The 26,193-nt window shown below is 39.1% G+C and overlaps 2 protein-coding genes and 1 long non-coding RNA gene across 11 annotated transcripts; 2 read left to right on the top strand and 1 right to left on the bottom strand.

Annotated features, from left to right (window-relative positions):
• The first annotated feature begins 69 nt into the window (after positions 1-69).
• Positions 70-6,208, top strand: LOC111247794 (apoptosis-linked gene 2-interacting protein X 1-like). Of its 7 annotated transcripts, none has more exons than XM_022799189.2 (6): positions 78-491; positions 673-876; positions 2,923-3,374; positions 4,772-4,936; positions 5,089-5,286; positions 5,812-6,208. In XM_022799189.2, the coding sequence occupies exons 2-6, from the start codon at positions 714-716 to the stop codon at positions 5,971-5,973; spliced, it is 1,140 nt and encodes a 379-aa protein (XP_022654924.1). In that variant the 5' UTR covers positions 78-491; positions 673-713; the 3' UTR covers positions 5,974-6,208. The 7 variants fall into 7 exon arrangements, with proteins under 7 accessions (XP_022654927.1, XP_022654924.1, XP_022654925.1 ...); XM_022799190.2 differs by having other exon boundaries at positions 677-876; XM_022799187.2 differs by having other exon boundaries at positions 78-487.
• A 759-nt stretch (positions 6,209-6,967) lies between these two features.
• On the bottom strand, positions 6,968-21,576 carry LOC111246949 (uncharacterized). Of its 3 annotated transcripts, XM_086984062.1 has the most exons (13): positions 21,316-21,576; positions 19,263-19,362; positions 18,394-18,493; positions 17,973-18,167; positions 17,618-17,751; positions 16,836-17,042; positions 15,361-15,583; positions 14,813-15,066; positions 10,129-10,322; positions 9,626-9,856; positions 9,120-9,345; positions 8,355-8,765; positions 6,968-8,043 (listed from the first exon to the last, which is right to left on the bottom strand). In XM_086984062.1, exons 2-13 carry the CDS (start codon positions 19,281-19,283, stop codon positions 7,795-7,797), a joined length of 2,445 nt encoding a protein of 814 aa, XP_086840188.1. In that variant the 5' UTR covers positions 19,284-19,362; positions 21,316-21,576; the 3' UTR covers positions 6,968-7,794. The 3 variants fall into 3 exon arrangements, with proteins under 3 accessions (XP_086840188.1, XP_086840186.1, XP_086840187.1); XM_086984060.1 differs by lacking the exon at positions 21,316-21,576 and having other exon boundaries at positions 19,263-19,450; XM_086984061.1 differs by lacking the exon at positions 21,316-21,576 and having other exon boundaries at positions 17,618-17,733; positions 19,263-19,448.
• A 1,420-nt stretch (positions 21,577-22,996) lies between these two features.
• LOC147756652 (uncharacterized) lies at positions 22,997-25,543 on the top strand. Its single transcript, XR_015323771.1, has 2 exons — positions 22,997-23,494; positions 24,371-25,543. It is a non-coding gene; the product is annotated as an uncharacterized LOC147756652 (long non-coding RNA).
• The last annotated feature ends 650 nt before the right edge of the window (positions 25,544-26,193 follow it).

The raw sequence follows: 26,193 nt of genomic DNA on the forward strand, positions 1-26,193 counted from the left end.
CCGCGTTCGATCTCCTTCTTTCCAGGGACGTGGCAAGCTGTTACGGCGACGGTCAGCTGCCGCCCACTGCAACAAACACGCTTCCATTGCAAAGGAGGTGTTTAACTGTAGCGCATTTGCTTAGCCACCTAGTATCACACGTCATTATCGTTGTATCAGTGTCATTGTGGACAGGAAATTATAGTCGTTGATCTTCCGAAGAAACTTAATGCAGTTTTTTTATATTTTATTTGTTACTATATCACACTACTCTTACCATATCCAGCTATACTATAGACTGGAAGTATGTAGTAAGCCATTGCATTTCGGGCGTTGTTTTGAGTGCGGCAGTATCCCACAGTGAATAAAGTTGAAAGACTGACTTTACACAACAGCGCGTCATCAGAACATTAAACAAAGTAGGATATAATACCAGACCTCTATACGAGTCATCGAGCGAAATATAAGGATCGTCACAGCTTGAGAGTCTTGTTTCTGTTCTCAGTACGTACGTATGTACACGTCACACGTCTTCTTTGTGTGCCCGTTTGATTCTAATGGCTGCGGAACATTCATATTTAGTTAAGTATTCCATTGATTCCGTGGCTGCTGTCGAACCGCTGAAAAAGATAGCAAGGGGTGGTGGCCAGCAAATTTACTTAGACCACTTGTAACACGAACTTCGATTGACAGATAGACTGCTCGCGGAGGGAGCCATTCTGACCAAGCGAAGTATGATGGCGGGTTTCCTGGCTATTCCCGAGAAACGAACGGGTTCGGTGTCGCTGCAGGATAAGCTCGGGGATATATTTGCACCATCGGTTGACGAAACGGTTTGCAACAATTTTAGGGATTCGCTCAAGAAGTTAGATGGCCTTCGCAGTGATGCCATTTCAGGTGTGTACCTTTGATTCGCAATTGCGTGTTGCATGCCTACAGACCTGTGTCGTGCGCAAAAAATTGTTCTGGCTGCAAAACTGCCTGCATCGTCAGTAGATGACTAATAGGTAATATTTGGTAAGACTCGTTACAGATCAAAACTTGCCCGCTGATGCTTATTTTCGAAGATCGTGTTTATTGTGTTTGATAGCTTGGTTTAGTGGTATGGTGAATTTGCTGCACTAAGCTATTCTGATGTTTACTGCGTGGCTGCTTCGTCATAAAGGCCCCACAGATTGTGTCTGTGGTATCGGTCATTTTGCGTTCCTTTCATGTTTTTGTATACAAACATTTTGTGTGCACTAGAGCCAAGTCCTTTATATTCTTATAATGCGCACTTATAAATCGTCCATAGTTGCACAGCGTATGAAATCCGAGAGATATGTTAACGATGTTAAGCTATGAGAGATGTTAATCCAGCTACTGGATATTTTTAACCTAATGTTGTTTTCTTAAGACGAAACAATAGTCTAGCGTATTAATAACTGAACACACAATTAATTGGGCCTACGTATATGCGCCTGCGCGAACTTTGCCAAATTATGTATACTTAGATTGTACATAGTTTTTCAGCTACGTTACACTTTGCTAAAATTTTCCTCGAGGTCTTCTTAAATGTAATGCAGGTTAGCAACTTTACCATTTATATGAATTATTATGAACTATGAATGAGATTATGAGCAAACGAAATCAAATCAGACTAATGTATCAACTTTATATCAAAAATGGAAACGAATAGTTAATTTTTCGATCCAAAAGCGAATTAATTATTGCAGCAGTATTAACAGTTTGAATTATTTACTATCATTCTATATGGGCGTGTTGGACACTGTATAAATCTTCCGAAAATATTTTCAGTGTATTAGTTTTAATGCCAAAAAAACTACTTGCCACTTCAACTTACATTTTGAATAATCAGGCGAGCACGGAAGGCCTAACACTATGTTTTGATGGGTAGCTCATTATCGCGTGACTTCTTAAGTTTCTTTTATTATGTGTACTAGTTCAGATTTTACATGCGTTAAGTTTTCATTGAAATATATATCTCTATTTTCTTATGGGTTGTTTATTTATAGCCTGTTCGATGAACGTTAAGTAATAACAGGCAAAGCTATAAATCGTTGAAATCAGCTAGCTTAAGCTGTTAGCCTCGCTCCATATAGTTCTCTCAGGCTTGTCTCTAACTAAAAAGCCTGATTGCTGCTTCAAATGGAGATTGAGGTGACGTGTTCTCTGTTTAATATTTCGGTATTAAAATTCACAATTAAATTTCAATTAAGAGAGTTACTGACACTTATATCTTGCAGGAGCTTTTGAGCTCAATTACATGTCTCTATATTTCCGTTCGACCTAGAGACACTCCTTTAACCCTCTAGATGCTTTTTGCAAGTCGAACTTTAACTAACGTTGGCAATGTTAGCTAAATCAACAATCCGTGAATCGTGTATTGTATAGGCTTTTTTTTATATGTCATGGGTATCTCCATCACTCTTGTCTCTACTGCAGAAAGCCAAGCATAATTAAGATCAGAACCTAAAAATATTCAATGTATTTGTACATGTTCGCGTCCTGCAACTGCTGTGTCAAATTTCAAGCATAGTATGTTCCATTAGCATACATTTTGAAACTGTAATTTCCGTTATATCTTGTGATGGAAACGTGTGTTATTATTACATTAATTAGTGTTTATACATCAGTCTATTATATGGTACTTTGTGCAGTGCCTCTTTATTCCTCCTTGTTTGTTATATTTATTCAAAACGAACGTACGAACAGTTCTTCGAATTTGCTTTTTTTCGAATTTTCGAAAATTTTTTTTGGATAAATTACTGGTTACTCAAAAAAATTTTTATTTAAGGCCTACAACATAAATGTGGTAGAAGTCGAGGAGCACTTGTATTATTGTATGAAACCCATAAATACCATTGGCTATGTTTAAGAACTCTAAAATAAAGGAGCTTATTGTAAGTGTTATTTGCATGATCTTCTCTTGCAACGTTTCAGGACACCAAAGGCTAGCTAGCGGTCTTTCTCTGGAAGAGGCGTTGTCTCGCTATATTGATCAGTTGAATTACCTCGAAGAGGCCATTCCGAAACAACATCTCCAAGTGCCATTCACATGGAAAAATGCTTTTAGCAATGGCACAATCATAACTTTCTACACGTTGTTTACCCAATCAACAATATCGTTCGAGAAAATATGTTTGTTTTTCAATCTGGCAGCATATCTGTCACAGCACGCAGCAGGTAAGGGCAATCCAAATGAAGAAGAGGGTCTACGAAATGCGGCAAAGCTGTTTCAGAGAAGTGCGGGTATATTCCAATACATTCGTCACGCGAGTTCGGTATCCACAGTGGAGGGTGTCACAACTGACTTGCATATTGGAACGCTTCAAGCGCTTGAGAATCTTTGCCTGGCACAGGCGCAAGAGTGCTTCTATCTTAAGGCATTGCAGGTACCTACAATAACGAAGTGTATATTAGCTAACGTTGAAAATACAAACAATATTTTAACTCGCATAATTTAATTTCTAATTACAATATGGCATCATTCTATGTTGCAATGTTATATATATATATATAGACAATTGACAACAGTACATATGTACTGTTGTCTAAGAAGTCTTGAAAATTTCCAAGATGAAATTGAAGTAAATATTTTCTAAATTTTAAAATAATATTCCAAAAATAAATATGGATCACCGTAGAACATTGTGGTCTCTGGGCAAAAAATTGTGACAAGTGATTTTGTCATTGCTCTATTGAAGCTAAGTTAACATGATTAAGTTTTGCAAACAGATTATGATTTTATAGTGCAGAATCCGGACTATAATGCAAATGCAATGAAGTTTCCCATCCAAGTTCTCTGAGTCTTTGCCGGCTAGTGTAAGATGTATATGGTCTGTCGTTCTCACAGTGCCGAACGACAGCATTTTTCTGTTCATTAATTCCGTTCGACTTTTTTCAATGGCTTTTTTCAATGACCCTTTTAGTTGTTGACAGTAAACGTCGGAATCAGTCGTTCTGCCGAGCGACGGTAACTCATATTGCCCGATTTCTTTCCAATCCACCAAACACATAGCGTCACCTTCTTTAGTGTCAGTCTGGAGTTTGCCACAGATTTTAAGGTATTTATATATATATATATTTTTTTTCTACATTTGCACAATATTATCTTTTCGTTGTTTGTGATCAATAGTTTGAGAAATGATTTGATTTCATTGCGTTCCTGTGAATTTTCACACAATCGAAATACGATCGTATAAATTATTTTGCATCAATTCGTGTGGCCCTCGAATAATGAGGTTTTTTATAGCTTTCCTCAAATGATTTACCTCTTCAGTAGTGAATGTTTAATCTTTGGCAATATCGTGGCTACTCAAGTGTACGATTTTATTAGGTTCTCTGGTAGTTGGTCGTCCAATACAATAGGCATGTTTCCGGAGTTTCCGGAGCAAAAGCGACAGAACTATGATTGGGTTATTCTTTCCAATAACGCTTCTGGATCATAAATTGTGAACTGTGTAACCGTAATAAAATTGTAAAGTATAGCAAATTTTTTTTGTGGAAATTCCACTGATCTTCAGAACCCTCTATTCTAAGTCTGCACAAAGGCACAACAACTGCTATGGCACGACAACACATCTATTACTGTCAAATCTCAGCCTTTAAATGATATTAACACTGATCCAAAATTACTCACATTATCTGAGATCTGCGGCTTTGGAGCCATCTACCTAGAAACCGGTTAACATTTTCTCGACAAGTCAATATTACGATTCGCTGTGTAATACTGATTGTAGGCAAAAAATTTAAAAAAAAAAAGTCATTTTGTTCCACTTACTATTCACAGGACAATAAGGCTTCTAGTGTCCTAGCTCGATTGGCGCAGCGCGCCACGGAGTTGTACGAAACGGCATGGAAGCATATGAAGAAGGAGCATCCTTGCAGTTACCAGTGGGCTTATGTAATGCAGTTTAAAGAAGCAGCCTTTCGGGGCGCCACACAGTTCCATCAGGTACGTTCTATAATTAATCGCACGATATACATTCTATTCAACGACCAATAACTGGAAAAACAGTCCAGATTTTTCTTTTATCAAAAAAATTGTTGGTTTCTTTAAGTAGTTTGGATTTTTTCAAAGATTTGTTCGATATTTTTACCACCTAGGCCGATCAGGATGGAAAAGACTGTCGAGTGAGCGACGAACTGGCTCGATTGGACCTTGCCATGGCAGCATTCAGAGCTGCAAGTAAACAAGCAGAAAATATTACGATAGTTGTTTTGGGGTCACACTGGAGGGAAATGTACAAGAATGCCCAAATAACCCATAAAAGACGACGCTATGAAAACGAATGTGTCTACAAGGTAAGCAAACAGTGGAACTTAAATACGGCAGCTGTATGGCAGGATTTAAGCCAAAAATAATCTAAGTAAATGTTTCAAAATTTTGCATCCCTTTTCGAGCGTCATCTCAGGCAGCTGGCCCCCGAAAAGAAAAAAGAGGCGATTTAATTCGGTTGACAAATCCGCAAGTCCAAGTCTTATTAGTCTGTACATGTTTATGTTCCACCAGCTTCTCCTTAGTAAAATTCTCAGTGTTTTGTTATTGTTTAATATAAAGTTTTATTTCAAAAAGGCTATAACTAGATTACACATTCACTGAGCTTCTCGTTGTAAGTTTTACGTTATAACCTTGAATTGCTTATGCCGTTCTAATAAATGGGAAAACCAAAAACGTCTTAGTTGGCCGACGTCATTTTAGCACCCAAAGCGCCACAGCAACAGTGCCACCTACAAACATGTTTTTTTCTGATTCACTTCAGTAACACAAACAAAAATAAGCGTATGTTACAACTGTTAAATCATTGATTTGCGTTTGTTTTTCTATAGGAAAAAGTCACTTCGACTCAAGAATTGCCGGCAGTTGACGGGGCCGCTCTCGCAAAGGCTATTCCACCAGTATTGCCTCTGACCCTGCAAGAAAATCTATTCGTTAATCTGCCGCAGGAATTTCGGGCACTTGTTGAAGTCACTGCGCTACCAGCGGACTAATGTACCTAGTGGCACATGATGAAAATATGAAAGAACGGCGTTATTGAACTAACAGAAATGATTTGTAGCCAGCCATAATCGCTTCTACAAAGATATGTTCAACGATGTGATAATTGTCGAAAAACAGCTAGGGGTTACGCAGATACCTTTTGCTGCATGCACTGTACAATATTTACATGTAATTATATTTTTAATGACAAATAGAAAAATAAATACTAACCATATTTTCTGTTTATTTTACTGTAGTTAATTATGATTTATTACTCTATTTTTACTATCGTTTTTATTACCTCGTGGTCCCTCCGAAGTCGTGTAGATTATAGGTTCGATAAACATGGACATAGGCGAATATTTGGGTTTTTTAAGTTTCTGACAGTAATTATTATTTCCTGAACGTGAGTAGATATTGAATATAGGAAAATTCACTTCCTACGCGAATTAACTTAAGCATAAATGTTATTTTTGTGTCGATTAGTGACTGGGATTAATGGAATATACTATTTCAGCTTACTATTTACATTTTTTAACGATGCTTTGTTGTGATTTATTCGTCATCAGGCGTGCAGTTACTTGCAGTTTCGTTAACTAATACACCTTATCTAAGGGTACGTGCACCACTTAGACGTGTCTGTCAACTAGACTATTTGCTCACTCTACAATGCCTATTGCTGTGAAGTGGCTCCGTTACGTGGAAGAATCGTTCCTGACTGTAAAATGCTGCTCTTTCATAGGTGACCTTTACCTCTACTTGTATCATCAAGTTACTGTAGAGCTAAAACATGGTGGAAACAGCAAAGACTATAATAGAGGCGTTGTATACACCGAAATGTGTGTATACAGTGAGTATCAGGGCAACGGACCTATGCTAACATGGTGAAATTTTTATTATTTAAGGAAACGCTCTAATTTGCTAACAACAATATATTTCTCATGTCTCTTTATCAGCCAACGTATCGCTAGGTCTTACAAGTAAATTAAAAAAAAAAAAGCGCGCTTTATCATTCGTTTCGTGTTTTACCCTTTTGAGATGTTTTGACATCTACTATTAGTTCGTAGCATTACATCAGATAATTACTAGTCATTTGAGAGTACATCTTCACACCAACAATATATTACATTCAAACATTATGAATTTCAGTCGAAACGCACTTTCAGACATGTCGACTAAAATTTAGAGCTTGCTACATGCTTTAGTTTGTGACAATTAGGCTGGCACCTAAGGAGCTTAATCTAAATATCTAGTTAGTGACTCATGCTTCGCTTTATACCAAAAGCTAAGTGGCGTACTGATGTCATAGAAATGTACTAAATGACATTGTAATGCCAGCGAATTTTTGTTATCACAACCCGCCTGACGTGATTTCCGTCGTTTTGGAACGCTGCTAAAGCGCTCTGCTTCTGTCTGTGCAGAGTTGCAAAGGTGGTCAGAAAAAAACCGCTTAGATTGGCGCATTGCTCAATGTTGGATTTTCGTTTACTTCGATTGGGTCACGCTAACTATATAATCGTTTTGATTTCGCATGAACTCGTAACAATCCAAATTAAAATAGGGCTAATTTTGTTACCCATAATTAGTAGTAATACCACTTTACTTGACAGTGAAGACGCATATATACACACTTGCATACAATTTACAAATAATATACAAATATAAATTGCTCTTTTGAAGAGATTATTGGTGAACAAAATGTGCAAGGTAACTGTTTCGAACCGTTTTAATACACCAACGCGCCACTGTGGCTCTGTTTTGGATCTTTGGACGCAGTGAAACCGCATTTAATTTCGTCATTCGGCCTAATAGCTCGCCGTCGAGTTGCAAGTTCAATCCGAATCGCCGACCACAAGTCGTCGCTGACGTATATTTCGATTAATGCTTGGTGAATCCGCCCCACTTGTGGTTGATGTCGCTGATGGCCGTCGGAAAACAGGCGTATAGGTTAGCTTACTCTCACGAACGGCTACTTTTGGCGTGCGATATCTAACAACATGGCGTGTTGGGGCCGTTTGTGGTACTTCTCGTAGACGCATAATCTGCTTGCAGCGGTCACATCCAAGACTGCATAGAGCTTCCTGTAAAAACCAAAAAATTTTGTTTTTGTGGTCAGGTGAAAATCATTTCTCTGGATTGGACATTAACTAGAACTCAACTGAGCGTTGTATAATTTCGAACTTCTTTTCTATTTTCTTATTCATGTCTTAACGCATTTATTTACTATGCTTTTTGTTTATGTCTTTTAGATTTCGAATTTTATTACAACAATGGTAATTGCTTCTATCTAGGGTACGCTACCACGTCATATCATTCATCCCTCTATTTTTGTAAGTTAACTTCTGTTCAGGTTTACATATATCATATAAAATCTTCACTGAAAAGCACATACATCAAGTCTGCTGGCTAGCTGATCTCTTGTCATCTCGATAAGGCGCCGTTCCATGCGCTCTTTCTTGAGCTCGTTTGTGATTTCAGCGATGCGATCACGTGATGCAATCTCGAGCTGTTCTGTTAAGGCTATCTGCTGAATTAATCTCTCGCGAAGTTCGTCCATTAGTCGTCCTGACTCGGACTCCTCAGGCGGCATTTTTTGGTCCAACATGTGTCCCGAGTCAATGTATCCTGACGAGGGCGGCTCGATACGGCCTCGTGAAGCTGAACGCGAGCGGCAAGTGTATTCCATTGTTGTGGACCAAATCTGAGAAGACATTGTTTGATATCCTCGCGTTTTCTCTTGCAGGAGTACGCGAAGCTCTCTCTCTGAACGTAGCTCTTCAACCATACGCTCGCTTTCATGGATCTACGGATTGCAAATATGCGCATTTAATCAATGACATAGTGAACTATATAAATTAGAATAAATACGGAGGGCGTTTGAAAAAAGTATATGCACATCAATACATATATTCAACCATAATATAAAGGAAAAATACCAAAACTTGCTCTGCTTGTTTGCTTTGAAATTAGTGGCATAGCTCTGCAGTGGGAACATTGCTTGGAAAGATACAAACCGCTTCCTTATTTGAAGTACTAAGCTATTTGTCGTTTCTCCTGCGAGTTGGTGTTATGAAGCGTACTTTTATTAGGAGTTTTACAACTAGTTTGAGTGGTTTTTCGCTGTAAAAACTCACAATATATACGTATAGATATTTACCTTGGTCTGTAGTTGACGCGACGTGTCATCTAGTTGTACCTGAAGGAGACAGCAGCGCGAGCATTCAAGAACGTGTTTGACTGGGTCAGACGTTTTTCCGTACTTTGCAAGATCCTCCTCTTGCATCGGAGGAAATTCCTCTAAGGAGCCATAGAGAGCTCGATATCTGTCAAGCTCTGGGTACAACCGCTTCTTGCAGACTTCTGCCAGCAAACCCGCCTGCTTCCTGCAGAAGTCACACAATAGGTTCTTTAATCGTGTTTGTCGTTGTCTGAGTGCCTAGATACTGGCATGCGTGTTGCCACCCGTGTCAGACTTTCAATTTCATTTATTTCATCCTCCGTAATAAAGAGCTAGTGAAAAATGCGAAATATTTCTTTGTATTGATTAAATGGAACTTCCACGTTCGGCAGGCTTATCGTAGAAGCATGTTGACTGAGTAATATTATTATGAATGATTTAAGCCCGCTGTAATATAATATTCATTGGTATTAAGAGAAACTCACTTGTATTTCGCGCATTTCGCCTCGAGCTCAATACAGTGTTGTCTTAGCTCAGTTTCGATTACCTCGCGGGCTTCACGATGTTCCTCGCGAATCTTTCGTACTTCAGAGTGATACTCCGCTCGCAGAGCTGTTAATCGGTCTTCATGCATAAGTCGACTATTTTCCAAAGCCTCCTCACGAAGCTGAAGACTTCTTCGAATTTCCTCATTCTCGCGCGCTAGACTTTCACCCCTGCCAATCAAATTACATATATTATAGAAATAGACTCTAAAGTTTTCTATCTATTTTAAATTCTACGAACTATGTTCTACTTGCAATGATTACAAAACTAAGTTAAATGCTACTGCAACTAACTCCAATCTTCTGCTTGATTGAAACAATACAGAAATATTTCTACTGCTTGCTAGTGCGAAGAAGGCTCTAACTCGAAATGTATAAAGGAAAAGAAAAGGTGTTTTAGAAAAGCCATGCTTTCGACTATAACTACTTTCAGCTGTACTAACATTTCCAGGCCATGCTGCATTTCCTGGAAAATGTGTACTGGTAAGGTGACCACATCCTGTTGAATGGGTTGCGCTCCTGGTTCAGGATCTACAGCCGGCAAAAAGGTGGCGGCATGTGCTGATTTTCGACGAGTCTCCTGGAACCTTTTGACCACCTCGGCTGGTTGAGTGAGCTCTGAAGCCAGCGCTGAAAACTGTTACAAGAAAGATGTATTCAAGTTGTACAAATTATAGTCTTCTAACATTTCTCAAATCCTGAAAATATATTACATTATGAAGAAGAAACTATAAAAATCTGTCAAAATATGCTTTATTGAACCTAGCGCCTTGAGTAGATTTGGCTGTTAACTCTCGCACTGGTTTTTCAATTATTTTAGTATTTTTATTATTGATCATATTATATGGCTCATGGCATAACTTAACGCATGAAGCACGTTCCCCTTCTGAAGGTCTTTCAAATCGATACGTCTTCATAGTTCTGCGTTTTTTTTTCCTTGTTACTTCCTATCTTTATCTAGGCAAATACTCATAAGGAGTTTGTGACGTACTTGAGAGTAGTGAAAACGCCTTGGCTCAGTCAGCTATATATATATATAGCAGATGCATATAACTGAATAACTTTTAGCCTGTCATGGCAAAAGTTGAGTCACTTACGGAGGGCCCTTGTAAACTTGCTTGTAGATTTGCTCTTTCGGCTATCGACCTTTCCACCGCGTGGCTAGGTCAATACATCGTAAGTTCGATAACTGTTGTAAGTAAATCTACCCGAGTAAAGTAAGTATGCATATAAGTGTGCATGCGAATATGTGATATGCACTACATGAGCAAAGTCACGAAAACAGCGCTCGCGATTATTCATGTCAGGCATGTGTATGGCCTCTCGTCTAATTTTAGATGTGTATAGGTGAAGTCCTTATAAGCTCTGCAGAGCTTTCTTGAAAGCCTACGAACGCATTATTATTCAGGCGCATTATTAAGATTCACAGTTATTCAAAATGTCTTCTCTTTGCCTTCACTCTGGGCCTAATTGCACATGTTTAGAACGTAGTGGCTTTAAACATACGAGATAATAGATGGTTTCTCTTGTAACTAACAGTTCTTTTTGCACCGCATATGGTCGAAGGTGCTCTAATATAGTATTTGTTAAAAATAAGAAATTCGAATCGATTTAATCCGATTGCTTCTTGTTTATCGCCTGCAATTAGCGTATCGCCAACGTAACTAGAAAAAAGTGGGTCTATGTTTGCACGAAAAACAGAAACTTTTGTCTTTTAAACTTTATGCCAGGCCAGAACACATCAATGCTTCCTAGAGCTTCTTAGAGAAGCAATATACGAACTGATGGACAACCTAAAATAGCTTTATATTCTTTGCAGTATGGGCCATTGTTCTCCTTGTATACTGTGAGGCGAGTAAAGTATACCATCTCAGAAAATGGACTGCTCAAACAAAAGCTTTCTACGGGCATTCCTCTACGCTGTCGTTTTTCGTAGGTTCTTGTGGCTGAAATAGTGCGCGTTCTTTCGAATCTTGGGATGGTCGCATATATAACACTTTTGCGTAAAGAAATATTCTTCGGCTGTCTGAATAAAGCTTCGCGCAACGTTTTAGTCGAAATATGCATTTTTCACTGGCTTGCGCCGTGGTAGTTCAACTGGATTTGGTGGTTCCAGATTGTATGCTTGTACAGATTGTATGCGGCTCTCATTGTGTTTCTCCGTTCCAAATTAGCGTCTCCTTTACATTGGTAAGGTCTTCAGTCGAGTAGGACTTGAAATTAATCGATTTTGTTACTTTTGATCTATCTTTCGATTCAGTCTCCTCTAGTCCGTTTTATTGTTCCTTCTCGTGTTGGTTCACTTTTCCTTCCACAATGTTGCTGTTTCCTTCGGAGTTCGACTGGGTCTCTTCGCTGTGTTTTGTTTTGTCGTTAGCTAGACTATGCTGATTATTTTATGCTAACTAACCTACTGAAATCTTCGCCTGGTGTTTAACTCTTGACGAGTCCTTTTCAAAGATGATATCGTTTGATGGCGTCATCTTGTGTTTTTTCGAATCCAAGCACGATAGCCCGTAATTCGGTTGCTTTTTCCTCTAGAGTGGAGTTTCTCTCGGCCGGATGAACTAAATAGTACCTTGATCCAATGACGTGGAATCTTATTCAGTTGTAGCTTTGTATCGTAGATCATTTCAGATGATTCCTTGTTAATTGGGATGATGACTTGATGGTAATATATATATAATATATAGCGCCCCACAAACACAATAAGTGTTGGGTTAGTGAGCTTGGTAAGATCATGATTGAGATTTTTGGCTCTTCCCTTTAGCCACAATTTTTGAAGATTCGATGTTAGCGGTTTTGCTCTGACGTCCCCAAGTGCGCGGCGAGGTGTGGCATTGGGAACTCATCTGCCGAAAGGCTTCTTAAAAAATTTTCCGGTCATGTTTTTCATGTATTTGATTGAATCTTGAGTTAGAAAATAGATGAGCCTAAAGTTCGAGACTTCGTCGGTTGTGTACATAAAGCATATATTTCTTCCCAGCAATAAAAAAATTCATATTGGACCGATCAATGCGTGCCCATGTACTAATTCTAAAACCTTCGTCGATGACGTTATGTTTGGTGTAGCCTGGATTGATAATATGCGGAGCAATATTGTTAATCATTCACAAAATTGATGTTTTTATGCTTCAGGATCTTTATGAGTCTCTGACTGTTTATGTGACCGACCGTTTTTGGTACTTATGATTTCCACTTCAACGGCTGCATTTTATGCCGCATTCGCCATCTTTTGCATTTTGGATCGTGGGTGGGCTCGCATCGCAGTCGACCTCAATGCGGTTGTCACCCTTTAGTAGGATGAAGTTTTCTTCGTCGGTTTCAATTCACCGATTTTTTTTCCATTAATTGAGCGAGCGAACGAACGAACGAAAGCAAGTTTCAGAACGTTGAGTTACATGGAAAACATCGTCCGCTGTACAGTTTGAAAGGTCGCTGTTAGCACATGCTAAGCGCTATCGTGCCAGGATCACGTTTTTCAGGTTTTCATTTAGGTTTCTACTGTACCGACCGTCATTTGGCAAGTTGTTCCTAGGCGGCGAACTAGCCAATGTCGTTTGCTATTGAGTGTGTGCTGGAGTCTAGCGTGTGTGCATCGCTATCTTCTGAATCATACCATATCACTTCAACGTTGTGTGCCGCTGCATCGTATGCTTAGTTTGCGTCCTTTATGGTTGCTGAGACGCTTTCTTTAAAACATATTTTCGCCGTATGATCTTGTCGCTTGCACCGCGCGTATGGGGATTTCAAGTTTCTGATAGTTAGTTTGACGGACGATTGTCTCGGTTACGATTTTTCCTTGAACGATAACCTTGACGGAGATTTCTACCATCGGGTGTTTCGGACTAGTACTAAAACTAGGAAATGCTTTTGATTATCGTTTTTTTTTTTGTGATGTCGTTTAAGTGGCTCAATGATCACCATCGTTTTTAGGACATTATCTTTATGCTTATCAGTTGATTATCTTGTCGATCTTGTCCAAGTTCTCGGTCGACGATTTTACGACGTCATATTTAAAATTCATTAGTTAATTGTCTTCGTAGGCCTTGGTGCCACTGTCAAGTCTTATTCCCATATCGCCGAGATTTAACTACATGGCATATGATGGTATTTCTGTCAGTGCTATTATGCCGTATCTGGATATCCGCGGGATTATCTGTGGGTCGAACGTATAAGAGTTTTCAGAATTAGCTCGATCATAACTATGTTGTTGTTATCTGCGCATATGCGGGCTTTGTAGTACCGGCGATTATTGATAGTATTATTTATCCTGTGGTCACCTTCCAAGCATTTCCGTGTTCTCAGAGTTCTAACTTTCATGCGATTTTTCACGGCAGGATGTTGCTTTCGTCACGCGGGGGCTCTTGCGCGCTCTGTCATGTTTGTCCGTGCATTTTGAGTGATCTGAGGCCATAATGAGCCTAAAATCTTCGTCAAGTTCGGTAAAAATGAATCGCTGTCTTGAGCCAGTCACATTAACTTTGTCCACCATCATTTTCAATTGGACATTGTGTTTTACAACAAGCATGCTGACCTTTGATATGATTATACTTCGTTCATGTTAAGGACTAGTTCTTGCACTGCTGCTTATGATCGACACAGATTGTGGCCTACTTATGTGCTGACGAATCGTGACCACATTTCGGCCTATCTGGGTAGAATTAGGTATGAACAAATATAAAATGTAATGATGCAGTTTGCGATTGATGTTGGTAGCAAAATCCGTTCGGTTGAAATTACTGTATTCTCTAGACGGCTAGTTTGGTCTGTTGCGGTAGCTAATGGGTCAGATCTTTTGGCTCCAACCTAATAGCAAAACTGATGCATCATGGGTCCTACGACTGGGCCGCTGTGTGTAAATCCGCTCGAGTAGAGTAAGCATGTGTATGTCTATACAAATACATATAATACACGCTGTAAAGCTTTCTCAAAAAGAGGGAAAAAAAAATTTATTTTGTTAGAGTTATGCTTCATTGGGTTCGAATTAAATTTGCGTTACATTAGGTAACAGCCAAATTAACGACAGGGCCGCTTTCAGAATGGTTGCGTAGTAGCGCATCACAGACGTCGAGTTCTAAAGCATTAAGAACATTAACGCAAAGACTAAAAACTAACAACCCTGACCTTTAAGGTTGCAAGAGTGTCGTCAACGCGGTCTTTGTGCGGGTTCACGCAGACAATTAATGACAGAAGAGAACCTTTACCGGCAAGAAAGGGGCTTAAGAGGCGTGTTAATTTCGAGTCGCGATATGGTATGTTGCGCAATCCCCGTCGAATTGCGTCCACGCAGCGACCCAAAACCAACAGGGAGCAGTTGATGAACCCTGCTTGGCGGAGAACGTTACCGGTCCCTCCTGAAGCCTTTGATCGCTCGTTGCCTGGTACGATTCAGACATAGCAAGTCTTGTGATGCATGTAAATGTCATGGGTTCGAATAGTATTTTTTTCGCCAATTTGTAGTACCAATAGACATAAGCAAGGCATAAGTTTTATTTCAGAAATGGAAAAGAAAGTGTCTAAGGAAGATTCTATTCACCAGCCCATAACTTCATACCGAGGCACTGCATGGATCGGTGCTTTCAATTGCATCAACGACACATAAATGCTGCACGTTGTTACATTGAATCTAAAAAAGAAAAGTGTTAAATTGATAATTTGTTATCAGTGCTTACCAGCTAGGTCGGCGATCACCAGCTGGTTTACCTTAAAGTCGTTACCGATGTTGCGAATAATCTTGATGAACGTGATAAAGTGAGATCTCGATGACCTATCGTTTAGCTTTGTGCTAGCTACTTTTTGTTTACACCTAGCGTCGGTTAAAAGAGCAAAGGCCATATCGTCGGAGTCTACCTTATGCCATGAGGCGTCACGAACGAAGCAACGTCCGTTAGCGTCCTGCAAAAATCGGCATAACAATAGTAATAGTAATAATTTTCTGTTGGTTGATCCAACAGTCCCGACTACTCAGCGTATTGCTTGTATTGGAAGTGATTGTGTAAGGGAACTGGGAGAACCTGTTTGAAGGGGCCTGATCGGATTTGAAATTCCATGTGACGGAATTCTGTTATTGAAAATGTAATCAATATAATATTATAGCTGTTCCTATGGGCATCCTGCTTTTTTAAAGGAGTTATCTTTATAAAGATGCTGTTGTTTACTAATATCTTTGGGCACTGCACTAATAATGCTATACACAGGATAAGCACAAGGGTAAGTCTCACAAATGCAATATATGCAGTACCAAAGTGTATCATAGAGGTACGATTGAAGTTGAATCAGAACATCAAATGCCTCATGTTCGATTTCTGTCGAATGAGTCAGTCCTTAGTGAGCGCTTCTATCCAATCGATAAAAAACATTCCTTTTAGCTGTTCCGATCGGTAGTGGCACCGCGATAATAGGATTTGTTTCATTGAACTGAAATATAACTAGCCGTATGTTTTATCCCAATATGTACGAGAGATTTGGAATCTATGGTGTAAAATAGAAGGTCTTCAATAGGGATTATATTTAAAAGGCATAATCGAAAATTAGCCAAAATGAGAGTATAAGCAATTTTTATGAGAGTGTGGATATAAGGATCTGTTGCAGCTAAGTTGTTGAAATAACCCAGCAGTCAATCTTTGTTCGATCTTTTACGTTTATTGCACCTTTTTAGAGTTCTTTCGTGTCCTTGGATTGTTTGCCCACTGTCAACAAAAAACTTGACCGCGCAGAATATTTTATGTCTGACTTCAGCGGGTACATACGCACCAGCATCGATTCGGTCACAGTTACCATGAGAAAGCTATTAACAATTTAAAATAACTAATTTCAGGAAACGCCTTGTGCGAAGAGCAATTTCATCGAATTAAAACATCTTAGTGAGAAATGTTTTCGTCGTCACATGCAATAAACCTTATTAAAATACTCGTTTTAATTTATACGACATTAGTTTTGTCTTAATTTATGCTAAAACCTTGTACTTAGACACAAACTAATATTTGTGGGTCCCAATGGGTAGAATTGCTAAGCTACCGAGAATGCACTCGTGTGAGCAAGAAATAATACCCACTGGCAGAAGCCGAGTAATATGAAACAGATAGATGCAGATATATAAAATGTAGTAAAATATCTGACACTGTAATATGTTGTCTACAACTCTAACCTGAGCAAGCGAAAGTGCTTTTGGCTTTCCCTGATCAAGAAGATCCGTGACAACTTCATTGTACACTTGTATTACTGAGAGCCAAATGCCGCAGCTGTCCCGTTTGCTTTTTTTGCTGGGGCCGCTAGGCGCCTCTGATGCCACTTCGAAGGACTTGACTTTCTCAGCCGTGATGAAGGTCAGGTCAGCGAAGTTCGTTGGGCGAACCTAATTGGATACCAATCAGATTAAATAGGGGGTGATTAGAGTTACTTCTGAAGGAAAAAATGATACGGCGCGGCATCCACTAAGTAATAGAATAATAACCATAGGATATAAAAGATGTGTAATGAGACAGACATAGTCTATCACTACATCCATGCGAAAGTAATAGATAATGCTCGTTCACCTCCTATAGGGTCTGTCTGTATGCATATCGACCATATCGCGAAGTACCAGCGAAAGAGGAAACTAACGTAGTAGAATTAAATTTGACTGTTCCTTTATACATAGCATAGCGAACTTAAAGTTAACTATTTGATGTCGTAAGTAGTGGTCTCAATAGACAAGTTTCATGCGCACTGCGGGAGCGTGTATGCATTTACGGAAATTATCACCCTGTAAGATCCTTAGTATTATATACTACAAACCAATGAAATCTATGAAAGATGGCGTGGCGATCCAGATGTATGAGGTCACTGAGCCATTTAAAAAAATCTTGAATGGATGCTATGGCTTTACGTAGTAACAAAAACTCAAATATAAAAAGCAAGCCTATGTTTACTCATCGGGAAACGACTTACGTTCGAGAGCTGATTGCAGGCCTCGGTGCACTTAAATATGTGCCTTATAGCTTGAGAGAGCACTCCTTCATCCGAATTAGCGTCAGCCTTTGTGTGCCTGATCCTACTCGTATTACCTGGTTGTGGACAAAAGGCTGTGCAGGAAAGCTAGTGAAAAGTTTCACTGTCATGTGTACCCTATTTAATGTTCAGAGAAAGTGTATTTTAGTAGCGCTAATCGTAAGTAGGATATGAAATTGGGAAAATTCGATAATAAATAAATACAGGTTGACAGAATACTGTTAACGGGCAAACTGAAAGTACGTGAGCTTCTCGTTCCTCACAAACAAAATCGTTTAAAACATCGTCTACTTACGTGAAATCGTTCCGCTAACTGTGTGGGTTTTACCTGACCCGGAAGCGCCATATGCAATCAGCAACGCATCTCGTTGATGATAAACCATGCCATCTACTAATGGAAGAGCGCTCTTCAGGAAGACCTCATGCTGACTTGCTTTCTCATGAAAAATATGGCTGTACTCGCCACGGTGTACGATGCCTGGCGCGTTCGCTAAAACAAGCACACCGCAACAGCTTATAGATTCGATTTTGATCTAACATATGTGTTGAATCATGTTCGGGTTTCGTACAAACATGAAGTCAAATTGGCTTAGCTCTTAAAACATATGACAAAGTCAATTTCGTATATTCAATTACGTTGGTGTGCAAACATATTAGTCAGTCGATGCGGTAACTGATCAACTGTTTCCAGCGGACAAAAGATATTTAAAACTCACGAGCATGTACTTCCATCGAGGCAGCATCAATGACGCGGAGGCAGCGGTTGACACCGTCGGTACATGGCCGTATCCTGAGATAAACCGGGATACGTTCATCCTGAAAATCGATACGCCATCAGGCGAAATAATTTATTTCTACGAAATAGGCTTTCAGTTGCTACTTCCTTTTCGAAATCATCGAAAGGCGAACTCAAAAATATGTAAAACTACTAAGTTCAAACAAAAATCCAATATTTAGTTTAAAATTTTTCTGCACACTAAAGAAGCACGACGACTAATTATCTACGATGCATTTAATTCACGTCAACGGAATTTTTGCTTCTTGAACTAAAGGATGCTAAGGCTTGTGAGAAGACAAGCCGCTCCTTCGACAATAGTGTAGACTATAGGTTGGGCCCTCCCAAAGGCAAGTTATGTTGTTTCAATTTTTGAAAAAAGACATCTTATGGATTTGATAAGGTTTTTTCAAAGGCTAAGGGTCTACGGCCATATCTTGGATAGTACCTAACACGGTGGCATCTGTGTTGGTATTTAATCAACAGACTCATTTAACTTGAGTATAAGTTACAGTATAAAACGTCTGACTACGATAGGCAAACCTCAACGCAAACATAATCGCTTTTAATCTTAATCTTATTTAATAGACGTGTACGAAGATTGACGCATACGTATCCAACGCTTAATGAAGGTCGTCTTGGAGGTCACTTGTTAGTCAAAAGCATATTATGAAGAAAAATTTCTAGAGAATCTCCAAGTGACAGCAGATTATTCAACCTATACCCGTGTGTATTGTATTATGTACTGTGCTCTAATGACAGGCGTGGCTTAGGTAAATACAATATAGACTAAACAAGTAATTCACGTACTTTTTGGCGAGCTGCCATCATCTCCGACCCGTCACCCACACAACTACAGTGACTGAAGCAACTCCGGAACCGGAGACGCGAACGAATCCCGGCAGATCCTCTGCATTGAAACATTCGATTTCGCAAAGGCACAGATAATTGACGACGTTAATGCTGAACATCGTTCCACAAAACGTAGAAGCAGCGGCATGCACACTGTTAGCATTTGATATTGACCACGGCAAAACATGGGCCCTATGGAGTTCGTCTGTGCGCTAATAGTATGAGCGTCGAAATCAAGCACATTTCGAGTACGCGCGTATGCGTTAGATGTTGCGCATCAGATAGAAGATATATAGTTACAGAGAGATCAACTGATATAGTGTAGATATTAAGGGCACCTCTAACGGCATGTTTAGGGAATGGCTACGTGAGAGGTCGAGCGGGTAGAAATGTTTCTTTGTATCATACCCATCCCTCATCATATTTCAATACTAAGTTTCATATAGAGACCTATAATAATAATAATAATAATAAAGTCGCTCGTTGAAAAGGAAGTAGACGTTTATGCTAGATTTGAAGAATTAGAACTTTTCACACCTCACTATTGTCTATTAGCATTTTATTTAGCGCAAATAGTATTCGCTAGTACTTTTTACCCAATTCAAAGCAGATATGATAGACAAAAGTAGGTTGGACATTACACGTACGTATGGAACAGAACGGTAAGGTGGCATTCAACGCCATTCGTAATAAGTTCACGATAAGATCAACGTCTTATCTATATATTCGCATGGTTATCTATATATAAACACGGTTTATCAAATGTCTCAATATCACAACATCTCCCTGGGTCGTTCCGTGCGATTCGACTCGATATTTTGTTTAACGCCATTGATTTTTTTATTTAATATATTTTTATTAAGATTTATATTTATTTAATATAATTGAAGATGGAAGAAGGTATTTCTGAGCCAAATGATGAAACATAGATTAATGGCTCTCTGGGATGGATTTGCCGCCTCAAAGAGGCGAGCGATTTTCAACGGAGCCGAGCCATAGCTGACGCTGTGCTGATTTCCTATGTGGGCTACGGCGGATCGTTGTTGCCAGCTGTTGTTATAGAAAGACAGTACGATTGTTATAAACCGAGTCCTTTTTACGTTCCATTAGAGATTATAAACACGCTTCATTTATTGAGGACTACTTGTTTGATGATGCAATTTTATCGTTGCTTTCGGTCGTTGTTGTTGTGCTCGTGCGAGACTACTGCGTCGCCTGACAGATCTTATGCGTAATTTTACGTGTCTATTATGAACGAATGCGCAACAACGTCATTCTATTGTTGTGAAGGATTTACCAACCTGCCATAGAGTGTTGAATTATATCCAAGTTCAACCTATTTTTTTGGGAATTATTTAGGGAAAATGATGCGAAACTTAAGGTTGTGTTTTACAGCGCCGCTCAAGGTTTTGTTAAATCAAGTTAAGTTAAACTTTGTTAAAAAGTTTTATCCAATAATATTTTTAAGCGCTCTAAGAAAAAAATATATATAGATATTTGCTTAAAGACAACTAACAGTTGATCATGTTACGGGCTTGAACCAACAATGCATTAAGTTTCACTTGAGAGAGCTTAAAAAAGCAGCAAATGTTTGACAAAAACGTTTGAAGTACGTCAGATTCACTGAGCATTTTTTGCGCTTGCTTGGTAAAGTGCCCCTTTTTAGACAGACGAAGACGACTTCTATGCAGGCACCTTTATAGGAAAATAAAGCGCTCCTATTTTCTGCGATTCGCACGGCACATTTCACCTCAATGGAAAAGCTTCGCTAAACAATTAAGAATAAGTACTAGGCATAAAAAACGGTGAATCCATTGAAACTTAATGCAGTAAAGAGGTATCTAATATCGATTCAAGACGAGCGGAACCTTCGCGTTTGTCTGTTGTCCTACAGACACAGACAGAATCTACCTGCTATAACCAGAAGCTTATGTTTCAGTTGACACTACACTAGAACCACTAGCTAATATAGGCAAATAAATCAAGCGCTGACTAATAAATTAGCACGAACCTCGTATGCTCGTAGTACTGGACCGTTTCAGATTGGAAATCCGTGATCAATTAGCTTGCCCTCGTTACTGTATAGCTGCTTCTATTCATAATAAAAGACGGAGTTATCCTTATGTACACCTTGCAATCCTCGCACGAATCTTACAGCCGCTCTGATCGTAGCTGAAGCTGTCGGCAGCAGATGCAGTCAGAATAATCATACGATGCGTACTTTACTGATAAAGCTACAGAACTGTGAGGGCAAAATCGAAATATCGCCAACCTAAGGGGTTCAGATCGTAAATACTGAGTTAGAGGTGTGTCTGGTTTCCAAATAAATACAGAAACAAGACAAATATTGCTAAATATATTGCTTAATAGTACAATTTTTGTTGTATTCGACTTCTTCAGTTTAAGTATATCTCAGGTCATGTTTGGATGGAAATGTCTTTGTTTGGATCGGCATGTTCTTCAGTAAGCTTACCCAAACGGGTGACATTCATAATTACCCTACGCTTGATGTAAACCCGGCTTTTGCGTTAACTGTTGACCACAACCATAACTCCTATACTTGAGCAGTGCTAAACCTCTCCACCAATACCTCGGCCAAAAGCTTACTGCCCATGATGCAGGAAATCACTTCGAATGCACAATAGCTTCGAATGTATTTAGGCACATGTCACTCATGCTCTTAAAGCAACGCTTACCGGCTATATCAAACATCGACCTCGAAACGTTTATACATCTATGTCGTCGTAAATTCTCACCGTTTTAATGGCATCGGATAAATCGCTCTGTCTCGTATCGCTAACCGTATATTTGCCAGCACTAGTGTATTTGGGTTCTTTGCATTTTTGGAAATAGGCAACAAGCTAGGACATCTCGGACGTCGTAAGTGGCATTTTCTGCCTCAGTGAGCCAATTATACCTGTTGTACAACTAACCATATGTGAATTTTCCCATGCAGCGGTGACGTAACCATGTATTGATCTTTCTACTCTGATCGCAAACAATTAGTACATTTAAATAAAAAATTATTTATGAAAAAACATCCGTCTTTTAATAAGATACAGGGTGAGTTTACTACAACCTATTACCGGTAAAACCAATGATCAAACAGGGAAGATAGGTGAATACGTTGTATGCCTCCTAATGTAGGAGTTTTTCATTTAAAAGGTTTATTGTACGTTCCGTTCGAAATACACATACGTTGAACTAGGTAACCCAGGAAAAAGTCGCTTGGTATTTTTTTACATTGGTACCAGATTTACATGCAACATGTAAAGCCGTTCTAGCTAACCACGTTGTAATATTCAGTTGACGAGAAATAATGTCCATAAACAAGCGGATCATGTGGGTAATATACAGCATGTGTGATCTACAAGAAGCAAGAAGAAAAGCGTGCTTTAAGATAATATAATATAAAGAAAAAGAGGCGGTCCATAAGGACACTCTATCTTTCTAAAGGGCTCTGTTAAATTAAAGCGCGCAATACATTATATATGTATATGTATATACACAAAGTTGCTACTTATATTCGCTAACAACTGCGCATATTTCGTTATTTGCGACGTCAATAGCGTTTCTCTCCGTTTTTTCAGCTGAACAATAAGTCGTAAAGATATGGGAAATATAATTTATTCTTTAACCTGTTAACTTATGAAAATGTGTTCCTTGTGTCTATGGTATAAGCGTACTCCTACCAACAGTGTGTATAACTGATTGTCCGTGGCACAATCTTAAAGACAAACAGTAAGCACTGGTGGGGAAGCCCGTGGGCTGATCCAAATCTGCTACCGCGAACGGCCATATAATGGCCTCGAATAGTCTTAGCCAGACCATGATAGCTCTTCAACGTGAAAAGTAAAAGCAAAAATCTGAAACCTACATAGCTTACAAAGTTTGTTGTGCCTTCAAGCGGCATCGGTCGCTGAGAAGCTGAGAGAAAAATCCACTGACGTTAAAAAGCGTGACGCAGTTGACCCTTCTGTAGAACTGCTATTTCTCGCCATGATGACGTCGCTAAAGTGCCTATTTCTATACTATGGAATGACTTTATTCATCGCTTCAAAAACCACATTAGCTCAGTTTATTGCTAAAAACGACCACGACCTTAAGCAATGTAGGGTGAGATTTCCTGGGTTGGTTATTGACCTTCGTTTGCTTCACGGAAGGTGTAGCTAGTCCAGTGTATTTGAATGGTAAGTATTAAAATAGAAACATATTAGCACGCGCGTTTATTTCGCATGATGTGATTAGATACATATTCTATTAATGTACTTTATTTGGCTCAGTAAGTACATGGGTATTTCCTTGAATGACCTCTAACCAAGGCCGGAATACTAACCGTAGCATGATCGAGCTCAAACATAAACATACTACTGTTTTCGAAGTTTGGTCGAATCGCTCTGTATTTTCATCTCCCTAAAAATAGAAATAGGAATTCTATCTTGCAACATGAATCTGGTTTGTGGTGTAACTGTATCAATAATATTTTGACTGTTATGCTTTCATACTATGGTGTTTATTATTTCTCTAGGTTAAACTGTAATCCCTAGGCTTCCTTCATATTTTCTATAGACAAAATATATAATACTAAATGGTGATGAAGGATTCCTTTGAGAAACCGCCGTACGCCTTCTGAATCTGGTCAAAATAAAAGTACTGATCCGTTGGAGCGTGTGAGTCATATTTAAACGAACTAGCAAGAGCCGTTGGTCTGAGGGTTGAGGGCTATAGAGCTGAGGAACTTTTATTATTGTTATTATGATTAAATACTTCTGTTTCGAAGAATTTAAAGGTACCAAAGTGAAAAATAGTAGAACATTGTGCACGAAAATGCTGCGCAGTCGTATTCAATTATGCAGCGTTAAATAAGTGATTTGACCGGTATCGATGGTGTAGACAAAAAGAAAAAAAAACGCTTTAAAGAGAACGGCCAGTGACAAAAATATGCGAAAATTTGACACGATAGTCTACTCGGAAGAGCACTTTGTCAAGGCTACTGAAGTCGCCTAGTCGACCAATAGGAAATTAATTATTTACACAACCTAATCGAATATTGGCTTATCTTGCAGGCTGTTTGTACTCTGGTCTACATGAGAGCTATTTCTATCTAAGCAATGGAACAATCCGCACCCCTACTCAATCTGTTGGGCAACATTGGGTGCAGCAAGCAGGAACTCTTTGACTTATGCATGAATTCTCCAAGTGGTGAAAAAGAATCCCTATAAGCCCAACCAAATAAATTAAAGCCGTTATCTAATCTTTTAGAAATAGATCGAACCGGCACTCTACAGCGTATGACTGCAGATGAAAGCCTATGACAGTATGAGTTATTTGATATGATGAACCACCCGTAAAAGTGAACATGGTAAAAACAAGGTAGGAAAAAAACAAGAAAGGTGCCAAAACACATTTCGTTTGCCCGCCCTTCGGACTGCTAGCCAGCCGACTGTACAGCTACTTAAAAAGTCACGTCATTTTTACGGAGCAACACGTGTTCCGAACAGTACGCTTGAGAGAAATGGCATGCAGGATTCTGATGACCGACATCGGGAGAACATTGGCCATATCGCTATATCCAGCGTTCCTCGATTTCGAAGCAGCTTTCGACTTGCCGCCCAGGCACAAGGTAATGTTTGTGGTGGGCTCTATCAATGCACTCAACCTTCTCGTTGCAATTCTACGGGAGAACAAACTACACATCGACAACGAAGCGCCGAACTACCGCCCCTCGTCGTTCCTAGCGACAAAAGGCGACGTCGCATATCTTTAGGAAAAAATATTTTGAATATAAGAATTATTGCGAAATTTTCTATATAGAATTCCGAGACTACAGTTCCAGAACCAATTGAGTTATTCGTGAGAAATCATCTAAGCAATTAGTTGCACGGTGTGACTCTCCCCTGTTTGTTATAAAGCCTTCTGCGATTGATGAATCTGCTGGGAGTGCAGCAAATATAATGGTGGTTTCTTCTATATAGACATTTTCGAGGAGAATGTTATCGCTCGACTTGTGTCGGCCTTGTTGGTCCCCCTACGAAGGCCTTTTCTTAAAATTAGAATAAAGACGTTGTCTAAACATATTTTCATCAGATGGATCACGTCATCTTGAATGGGTCAAGACAAGTCTGGCGCAAGGGATACTTGCATCCATCGCTGCTAATTCAGAATGTATATAAGATCCTTGAATAATAATAATGGACTGTCAAGGAAGATAAAAAAAAAACAAAAAATTTAGTTAAATTTCTATCACACAGTTTTAGACGTGGCAGTGTTTTTGAACTTTTTAAAATTGATTTCTGTTAATACACCATATCTTCAAAACTGTTACTCTGTCAGTTTATCTATAGAATCTGAATACGCATATATTCGAGTGTACGATAATAAACTGAATTATTCCTGCAGATTTGTTTTCTCTAAATGATTTTTATAGTTATTTTCCTCTCTCCTATAGTTATCTTACTTGTCATAATCCGAGTAAAAATATTTAATTTGTTAAATAATATAGATTATTAGACATCGCCTCATACAGTGATAAGGCAGCAGAACCACATCCAACGACATCTGTTAGCCGCAGAGTCATTTCACCTCGCATCGCTCCTTCAGTTAGTTAGTAACTATACATAGAATAAAAAACAGATTTATCGGCACGTGAGTGCTACGACTGGATCGTCATTGTTTTCACCCGACGATATTAAACCTTCTTTCTTTTTTCAGAGAAGAAAAAACGAAGAATATTTAGATCAGTGTTTCAGTTTATTCAAGGTTGACAACTTGTTGAACAAGGCCAGCCTTTGAGAGGTTCGTGCCGATAATGTGCTTGAATTGAAAGAGACGGTCAGTACTATGACACTAATGCTATTTTTTGATTCTAATTGGTTATATATCACAGACA

This window comes from Varroa destructor, unplaced genomic scaffold (assembly GCF_002443255.2).
Source record: "Varroa destructor unplaced genomic scaffold, Vdes_3.0 BEIS01000003.1, whole genome shotgun sequence".
In the NCBI taxonomy this organism is placed as follows: Eukaryota; Metazoa; Arthropoda; class Arachnida; order Mesostigmata; family Varroidae; genus Varroa; species Varroa destructor.

Bases quoted from the DNA above. Each gene is read 5' to 3' on its own strand.
- LOC111247794 (XM_022799189.2), top strand. From the start codon at position 714: ATGATGGCGGGTTTCCTGGCTATTCCCGAGAAACGAACGGGTTCGGTG. The intron at 877-2,922 runs GTGTGTACCTTT...GCAACGTTTCAG, and splicing joins TCGCAGTGATGCCATTTCAG to GACACCAAAGGCTAGCTAGC. The intron at 5,287-5,811 runs GTAAGCAAACAG...GTTTTTCTATAG, and splicing joins AAAACGAATGTGTCTACAAG to GAAAAAGTCACTTCGACTCA.
- LOC111246949 (XM_086984060.1), bottom strand. From the start codon at position 19,376: ATGTTTCAATGCAGAGGATCTGCCGGGATTCGTTCGCGTCTCCGGTTC. The intron at 18,168-18,393 runs GTGAGTTTTAAA...TGCTTGTTTTAG, and splicing joins CTCGATGGAAGTACATGCTC to CGAACGCGCCAGGCATCGTA. The intron at 15,067-15,360 runs GTAAGCACTGAT...GAATCGTACCAG, and splicing joins GGTGATCGCCGACCTAGCTG to GCAACGAGCGATCAAAGGCT.